The 9,596-nt window shown below is 43.7% G+C and overlaps 1 protein-coding gene across 1 annotated transcript; it reads right to left on the reverse strand.

The window, feature by feature from the left end:
• Positions 1-19: 19 nt before the first annotated feature.
• LOC109868858 (POU domain, class 5, transcription factor 1) lies at positions 20-8,200 on the reverse strand. The gene is made up of 5 exons (XM_020458591.2): positions 5,144-8,200; positions 4,891-5,002; positions 2,719-2,849; positions 2,223-2,387; positions 20-1,976 (listed from the first exon to the last, which is right to left on the reverse strand). Exons 1-5 carry the CDS (start codon positions 5,888-5,890, stop codon positions 1,722-1,724), a joined length of 1,410 nt encoding a protein of 469 aa, XP_020314180.1. The 5' UTR covers positions 5,891-8,200; the 3' UTR covers positions 20-1,721.
• Positions 8,201-9,596: the final 1,396 nt, after the last annotated feature.

Below are 9,596 nucleotides of genomic sequence, written 5' to 3' on the forward strand. Positions count from 1 at the left end.
CTTAAGGTTGCCCCAGAGAAATAGCCAGAGTTTCAATAAAATGATCAAATATGCTTTTATTTATAAACATGGGATTGTGTAAAATCTTTAGCCAAGAGATTTGAGTCACGTAGAAGATGAAATGACTTCAACTACACAACAAGGCACTAGATTGTGCCTGCGCTGGGTGGCCATTTCAGATTTATTTTGATCAAGTCTTTGTACAAGAGTGGTGATGTAATCAGCTCTGTAACAGTGACAACCATTAACAATACAGGTCCCTGATCATGTTAACATAAGTACCACTTTGGTTAATCCCTTTACCGCAATGGCTACCATTAGATTAAAAACAATTAGTCAACATATTAAATACAGGCATGGATAACAAACATAGCAAGATGTTTTTAAAGACAAATCAAAAAATGTATTTGTATCATACTTCCACTGAGAGTATACCTTCTGGACAAGACTGCAAAGAATATTTAAAGAAATTGTATGTAAGACCTAATAGATAACCTCTGGAAGAACTGCAACAAGTCAACACAAGGATATGCCAGATAAAGGGGGGGGGGAAATCTCATTTTTAAAATATCAAAAAGGTCAGACAACTTTGTGCAAAAACAATCTCACCGCAGATATTCAGAGCCAAGGGACTGGTGGAATGAAGAGGTAGAAAATAGCTACAGTGGGGAGAACAAGTATTTGATAACCTGCGAAAATCGGCAGGTTAAGCATGTAGAGGTCTGTATTTTTATCATAGGTACACTTCAACTGTGAGACGAAATCTAAAACAGAAATCCAGAAAATCACATTGTATGATTTAAGTGATTAATTTGCATCACCTACCAACCAGTAAGAATTCCTCCACAGACCTGTTAGTTTTTCTTTAAGAAGCCCTCCTGTTCTCCACTCATCACCTGTATAAAAGACACCTGTCCACACACTCAAACAGACTCCAACCGCTCCACAATGGCCAAGACGAGGGAGCTGTGTAAGGACATCCGGGATAAAATTGTAGACCTGCACACGGCTGGGATGGGCTACAGGACAATAGGCAAGCAGCTCGGTGAGAAGGCAACAACTGTTGGCGCAATTACTAGAAAATGGAAGAAGTTCAAGATGACGGTCAATCACCCTCGGCCTTCCCTCAGTAAGAGCATTGAAGCTGGGTCTTCCAGCATGACAACGACCCGAAACACACAGCCAGGGCAACTAAGGAGTGGCTCCGTAAGAAGCATCTCAAGGTCCTGGAGTGGCCTAGTCAGTCTCCAGACCTGAACCCAATAGAACATCTTTGGAGGGAGCTGAAAGTCCGTGTTGCCCAAGGACAGCCCCGAAACCTGAAGGATCTGGAGAAGGTCTGTATGGAGGAGTGGGCCAAAATCCCTGCTGCAGTGTGCGCAAACCTGGTCAAGAACTACAGGAAATGTATGATCTCTAATTGCAAACAAATGTTTCAGCACCAAATATTAAGTTCTGCTTTTCTGATATATCAAATACTTATGTCACGCAATAAAATGCAAATTAATTATTTAAAAATCATACAATGTGATTTTCTGGATTTAGATCCCGTCTCTCACAGTTGAAGTGTACCTATGATAGAAATGACAGGCCTCTACATGCTTTGTAAGTAGGAAAGCCTGCAAAATCGGCAGTGTATCAAATACTTGATCTCCCCACTGTATGTTGGGTGGGAATGGGAGGCCATATGGCCAGAGCTGGTTTAGAGAACTGGAACACATTTAGCTGGTCAGGTGACCCACCAGTCCAGGGTGCAGGGCCTGCTTAAAGACTTCTGGCCTCTGGAGGGGGGGCATGTAGAAAGTGGGGGCCCCGGTGTGGCTGGATAGGTGGTACCCCTGCCCAGGGAGGGGGGATTGGGTCATATGCGGGGGAGGTGGACTCTGCTCGTAGTACTGTTCTTCACACTCCTCGTCAAAAGGGAGGGCCAGGCGCTTGCCCTTCTGTCTGCGGTTACAGAACCACACACGCACCACCTGCCAAACACAAGTCACATGCTGTCCAGAAAACACATTTCCCCACTTCCTGACTCAGACGAGTCATCACATACATCACTAAGATTCAAAACATGGAAACACAGGAAAAGCATATTTACCATAAATGAATTTAGGGTCCATTTCATTTAAGAGCCAATTAGACTAAACAGCCATGCACGGTTGGGGAAATAAAGGCCAGTAGGCGACAAAGGAATTGAGGAAAGGCTGTATCAGTGTGGGACTCACATCTCTCTCCAGACACAGGTCATCTGCAATGTGTGTGATGTCCTGGGTGTTGGGCTTGGGGCACTTGACAAAGTAGGACTCTAGAGCCGTGCGCACTGACCCCTCCAGACTGGTCCTCCGCTTCCTCTTCCTGGTGTCCACAAACACCCGCTCGATCTTGTACATCTGGGGATACAAGCATACTCACACACTACTCACACACACTCACATTCAGACTGGGACATTACAGTGTACTTTGGTCCATTGCAGAGGACATAACTCTATTGGTCCCCCCCAAAAGGGCCTCCCCTCAAATACCAAATGCAAAAGTTGAATAGATAACATTTAATGGTGAACATTTTCTAATCAATTTTACTCTGGTTGGCCATGGGAAGTTCATGGCCAACAAGATGGAATCCTAGACACGTTGTGCAAACCTGATGCTGCTCTGTACCAGCTGTGATTCTAAGCAAAAACAAAGATATCTGATAAAGAGTTCGATTAGAAGAATACTCACATCCTGGGGGTTGTCAGAGGTCTCAGCCTCATTCAGCCATCTCCGAAGCAGGGGCTTCAGCTTGCACATATTCTTGAAGCTGAGCTGGAGGGCTTCGAAACGACAGATTGTAGTCTGGCTGAACATCTTGCCTAAACAGAGAACGAGTCATTGTCAGCAGTTGACACTAGGGATTAATATTTTGCCCAAAATCTACCAAATCGCAATACCAGGAATAATTCATATGTATCATGGGAAATACGCAAAAATCGGAGCGATATGGTCGCTCAGGATTCTCCCTAAATAAGATTGTCGCTGAGCCAAATTAGAGTCTTGGCTGCGACACTATTGAAAGATTTCACAACCAAGAGAAAATAATATTTTGTAATGATAGAGTAACAGTTCCCCAATAACATTATTGCGAATTAGGTAGTTGATCAGAGCGTTATCATGTTCCGCAATTAATTCAACGCATTTCATCAGTATGCCTAGGCTACCTCGACACAGACATGCACTAACAGCAGCCAAACAAAGTCAATGATCAAAGTGATTACGCTTGCTAGATAAACGAATACCAAAACTTTATTTGGCAAAATCGAGTGGATTATACAGATGGCAGGTCAGCTCATGAATAACGGGAGATGAAGAGGAACTTAAATATCAAGGCATCTTAACCGGGACCGACTTTGTGTTGTTTACACACTCTACCGAAGCTCTGATAGAGAGAGCAATACGAGACAGCGCAGAGGGGGAAACTTTTTATTTTATTTACATGCGTATGCGAGAAGTGATTTGGTAATGCCACCTATGGATTACAAAAAAAAAGTTAGGAGGGACGATATGAAAAAACCCTAAACCCACTGTTCCTAGGCCGTCATTGAAAATAAGAATTTGTTCTTAACTGACTTGCCTAGTTAAATAAAGTTTAAAATAAATAAATAAATATAGGGCTACTACGTGAGTAAATAGAGCAATCACACTTGATTTAGGCTACATTATTGCATCCTAAATGTTTGATCAGTGAGAGGAGCAAACGAATAAAATGAGCTACCATTTCCACTTGTCCAGCCAGATATAATTTGACCAAATATACAGACCTTGGCTTTTGGTCGGGTGTAGAACAGGCTACTTACTACGCGAGTGAAGCGCAAAATCCACTTGTATAACATGCTAGCAAAATGTTCTGATCAGCTAATATATGAGCAAGCTATCAAAAATATGTTCATTTGCACAGACTCCAATTTAGCTAACATTTCCCCAGTTTAAATTGTTACCAAATATCTAAACGGAGATTCAGTGAAAACAAAGATCTGACATTGACTAGTCCCCCACTCGTCTCAAATCAGCGGCATGGCGCTGTCCCAATGAAAACGGTGCTGAAATCATAATTTAGTTTACCACACACACGACTATAGCTTTAAAAAATGTGTATAACAGTTTATCACTTTGAGAGTTTCAGTATGAGCAAGAATTTGACAAATGCCTTCAATTGCATTAGCCTACTTAATTCCAATATTTTCATCATTCGGCTGAACATAAGGTGAGTTTTCCTCTGCACTTTTTCAAGGTCCAATGGCTGTTTCCTGTCTCCTCACTCAGCTGCCGCCCGTCACATTGTTTTCATCACCAGTTCGAATCAATATAGTGTATGGTTGTCCGGTTAGGGCTCATTTCATTTATGTGATGTTGAACCAGTTCTGGGCTTCAGCTCACTGGTCTTGGTTCAAAACGGGATCGAATTTTCAGTTCTGATGAGAGGTCTAAAGTGCATTCGGATCTGTTGTGCTTTGAATTTATGGCGATTGTGTGAAGTAAATACACTGCCTCCATGGGACAGCCTGTTTGGATAATGGAAATATATACTTTTTAAATGGCACAATATGCTGCTCCACAAAGTGTATTTTGGGAGAATTGCATTTGTGCGATATTTGCCGGATCTTGTCCTTAATTTTTTTCGGGAAATGTAAAGAGTGGTCCCGGGATCCAAGTTACCCATGTAAATCCCTAGTTGACACTGCAACAACTACAGTAGATTTCAAACACAATGACCATAGTATTTCCTACGCCAATTTAACGGAACACTCAGTAAGTTCAAAGACCAAGCATGCATTAATATTCACCAGCTCACATTGGCAAGGTTAGGCTGTGACATAGGTTCATGGTGGTTTTAGTGTAGGCCTAATCCAAACTCACCATAAAGGTTGCCTAGAGCCATTCCTACATCTGCTTGTGTGAAACCCAGTGTTATACGCGTGTGCTTCAGCTCCTTGGCGAACTGTTCCAGCTCCTCAGTTGAAGGGTTCTCCTGTTAAAAAGAGGCACACTTACCAAAGACTTTAGGAAACATTGTCCATCCCTTCACTTTAAAAAAAATATTAATAGGCAGGCTCCAGGGTAAACACAAGCTAATAGGACATCATGGGGATAACGGTACATTCAGACTCACCTCTTCCTCCGAGTCGCTGCACCCACCGCTGGCGCTGGAGGATCCATTGCTCTGGGTTTGCGCCTGGGGCGCTTGGGCACCTTGGCTTGCGCTCCCGTTGAACGTGATCCCGGGTAACCCATTGCTGGGGGGTGACGGCGAGAGCGATGGGGATGTTGAAGACGATGTTGAGGGTATGGAGTTGAGGTTTTGAATATTGGAACTCTCAGCAGTGATGTGGGGAAGGCCGGGCCAAAACGAGGGGTTCCATGGGGTCGAGTAGTAAACCCCGTGAGGCACAGCGGACGACGGAGTTGGATACTGTTGAATCTTTACCTCATACTCGTCATTGACATCCTTCTCAATCTTTATATCAGGCATTTTGATTTGGTCCCTGCCTTCGGCAATGGGTGGGCTCAGGTTTGTGGCCTGCGTAGTCACTGCAACCCTCGGTACTTGGCCGGTGTATTCGGGAGCGGCGATGGGATACCAGTGTTTGGGTTGGCGAAAGTCACCAGTTTGTAAATCGGAGGCCCTATAGTCACCACCAACTGGTGGGAATTGGAAAAAGGTTTGAGGTGTCGGAGGCAACCCATTGTATGCAGTCTTGTTGAATAGAAGACTGTGGTGCTGTAGAACGCCGTGAGGGATCTGGAGCGACGTGCCTCCAAACGCTTCTTGACTCAAGGCCTGGGCGTACATTGGTCGGCTGAAGTCATCCGGCCGGCTGTTGCAATCCGAAAGAGGGCTCTGAGATCGCTCCGACATTCTCCTTGATTTGAATCTCAGACAATGTGGTTCAGGCACTTGGTTATAGTCAATGACACGCTTGCAGTCTATACCGTCTATATACCCATTACGCAAGATAGAACATCGTTTCTGAACGGCCTGTCCTGAACACTTGAGGGTGACAAGAAAATGTCCAAACGCCAGCGTTCTTTGAGCAATTCCTTAAAGGGTGAAAATCAATCCCGAAAGTTTCTCTTCACGCTGTGTGGAAACAAACCTGTACAGAAATAGAAGCCTGTGTGCGAGATACCCATCAACTGTAGTCCATTGAGGCTCGAGTTCACCACCTACTTCACCTTCAAATGGCCGTCTCACAACACCCCAGCTCCACAGTTTTTTTTATCAATCGGTGTTGGGATGTTAATTGCCTCGCCTCCCATTGGCCGAGAGAGACAATCAAACACAGCTGATTGTGAATTTGCGAACGAACTTGATTTTTTTTTCCCTTCACGGCGAGATCTGGTCTGTGCTATCCGGAATCATTGGGACGTCCCTACCCCCCACTGAAGTTGAAATGTAAATGGTTAGGTAAGGGTTGTTTAAGGTTAGGTTAAGGGTAGGGGTTAAAGTTTAGTGTAGGGACGTCCCAAAGATCCCTGATACACTGACCATGAGATAACAGGTAAGCTAGTGCGCGTGCTTTCCCCTTGAAAACTTGACTGAAAAAAAATTGATACTAAATATTCGTCTTCCTGAGAAAATTTTAATAACACAAGCTCAGGTGTGTATGCAAAAATCCTAAATAAAAAAATCTAGTAAAAAGTTAATTCACGACTTCAATGTTGATCCATTTAATATATTTAGCCTACGTGACGAAGTAGTAAATACATATTCAATGACGTAGCCAAAGTATCTAATATGCATGTAGCGTTGTGGACATTGTTTAACCTTAACTAGCTCGATATTAAAAGTGATTTGGGATAGCCTACATGCAAGCAGATGTATTTAAATACAGACCAGAATTACATATTTTGACTATCACTCATTATAAAATGTTCAAAGTGTTCAAATCAACAATAACATTTAATGTAAAAACATTTGGGCAACCTTGCTGATCATGCTCAACTTATATCCATTTTACATTACACTATAAAACAATAGGTTATATAAAGATTATTTTTCATAGCCTAAAAAGCCAATTTTGTGCAAAAATAATTATCGAGTAAGTGAGATCCCATTCGATAAAAATGTAATAGCATAGACCCATATTTTCGCTTGCTGAATTTTCTGGTAAATTGTTAGAATTTAAAATGTAAAAAAATATATGTTTGTGGGAAAAATCTTTCAATTTGTTAAATGGAAATTATAACCGACTCAATGCATTTCCATTGAGGTTTAGACTTACACAAAACACATTGGCCTCATGTGACCCACAATCATTAGTGAAGTTAACCAATAAAGAATTAGGTTCATGTTTTGTCATATTTCACAATGTTTGGACCATCCTTTTGGCCGAGAGACAATACCTATAATATGATGGCGCTGTAGCCTAATTACATGGATATCAGTAAACTGAGAAGGACTCCTGTTTCAGAAATACATGTGAAAGGGTCAGTAAGTCTAGAAATTAAAAGCAGTCTTATGACATTTCAAAATAGACAATTAACTCAACGAATGATGCACATGATGCTTGAACTTTTCTGAAGTGACAACTTTACGCTCAATTTTACATACAGAAACCAATTTTTGCCCATGTAAAATCGGGACAACGCAGGGGAAATTACTAAAACAACTAAAAGCATCCAGTCGAATTTATACTAGCCTTGATGGGTGTATTGAAAAGAGTGGATGGCCGTCGCACCGATACAGATACGCACCCCCATAGCGAGTCGTTTGCTTCAGATTGTGGCAGGAAGACGCGCCGCGGGAGGAGTGGGGGTGTCATTGTGCGACTTGGCCCGGGGGCACCCCGCGGCTTTTAGTCCTTGAGTAGCGATGGCCGACCATTAGCTCCTTTTCAGACACGAACAATAAGTCGAAACCCTTTGATTCCGGCCCACACACACCTACCCCCTACCCTGAATGAAACACTCATGTCCAGAGAGTGACTTATTTGAGTAGGTGGTTGATGATATTATTAAAGTTATAGCATTTGTACGTGTGAATAGGAGATGAATGAACATGGTGTCGGGGAATCTCTAGCCCCCCTCAGAGCGTGTGCAGACCAGGTGGCTGGAGTGTTTAAAGACATATTCAATCTTTCCCTATCCCAGTCTGCTGTTCCCTCTTGCTTCAAGTTGTCCACGATTGTTCTTGTACCCAAGAAAGCAGAGGTAACTGAACTAAATGACTATCACCCCCTTCTGCCACTATGAAGTGCTTTGAGAGGTTACTTACCTGACACCCTAGACCAGGGGTGGGCAACTCCAGTCCTTGATGGCCTGATTGGTGTCACACTTTTTCTCCATCCCTAGCAAACACAGCTGATTAATCTAATTGCATTCTAAACTGAAGATCATGATTAGGTGATTATTGGATTAAGGTGTGTTAGCTGGGGTTGGGGAAAATCTGACACCAATCAGACCCTCGAGGACTGGAACTGCCCCACCCCCCTCCCTGCTCTAGACCTACTGCAATTTGCATACCGCCCTAATAGATCCACGGATGACACAATCGCCATTGCACTGCCCTATCCCATCTGGACAAGAGGAATACTTATGTAGGAATGTTGTTCATTGACTACAGCTCAGCCTTCAACACCATATCACCCCCCCAAGCTCAGGGCCCTGGGTCTGAGCCCCACCCTTTGCTTCTGGGTCCTGGACTTCCTGATGGTCCGCTCCCAGGTGGCGAAAGTAGGAAACAACTCCTCCACTACGCTGATCCTCAACACGGGGGCCCGCCAGGGGTGTGTGCTCAACCATGACTGCGCGGCCACGAACAACTCCAACTCAATACCCAAATTTGCAGAAGACACAGTGGTACGCCTGATTACCAACAATAATGAGAGCCTACAGTGAGCAGATTAAAGCTTACAGTGAAATGCTTACTTACAAGCCCATAACCAACAATGCAGTTAAGAAAAATGCCTACAAAATAACAAATAAAAGTATAAAATATTAAAGAGCAGCAGTAAATAAGAGGTAATATGCACATGTAGGTAGAGTTCTTAAAGTGACTATGCATAGCTAATAAACAGAGAGTAGCAGCAGCATAAAATAGGGGGGAGTGGGAATGCAAATAGTCTGGGTAGCCATTTGATTAGATGTTCAGGAGTCTTATGGCTTGGGGTAGAAGCTGTTCAGAAGCCTCTTGGACCTAGACTTGGTGCTCCGGTACCGCTTGCCGAAGGAGCTGATCGTGTACTTCAGCAGAGAGCAGAGGGAGCACACCCCATCCACATCTACGGGGTCGCAGAGGAGAAGGTGAAAAGCTTCAAGTTCCTTGCAGTACACATCAGTGGCAATCTTAAATGGTCCAACTACACAGACAGTGTAGTGAAGAAAGTGCAACAGCGCCTCTTCAACCTCAGGAGGCTGAAAACATTTGTCTTGGCCTCTAAGACCCAAACTTTTGCAGATGTCCCATTGAGAGCATCCTGTCAGGCTGTATCACCACCTGGTACAGCAACTTCCCCCTCCGCAACCGCAGGGTACAATGTCTGCCCTCCAGGACATCTACAGCACCTGGTGTCACAAGAAGACCAAGAAAATCATCAAGGACCTCAGCCACCCGAGCCACGGCC

Source organism: Oncorhynchus kisutch, linkage group LG23 (genome assembly GCF_002021735.2).
Source record: "Oncorhynchus kisutch isolate 150728-3 linkage group LG23, Okis_V2, whole genome shotgun sequence".
Classification (NCBI taxonomy): domain Eukaryota; kingdom Metazoa; phylum Chordata; class Actinopteri; order Salmoniformes; family Salmonidae; genus Oncorhynchus; species Oncorhynchus kisutch.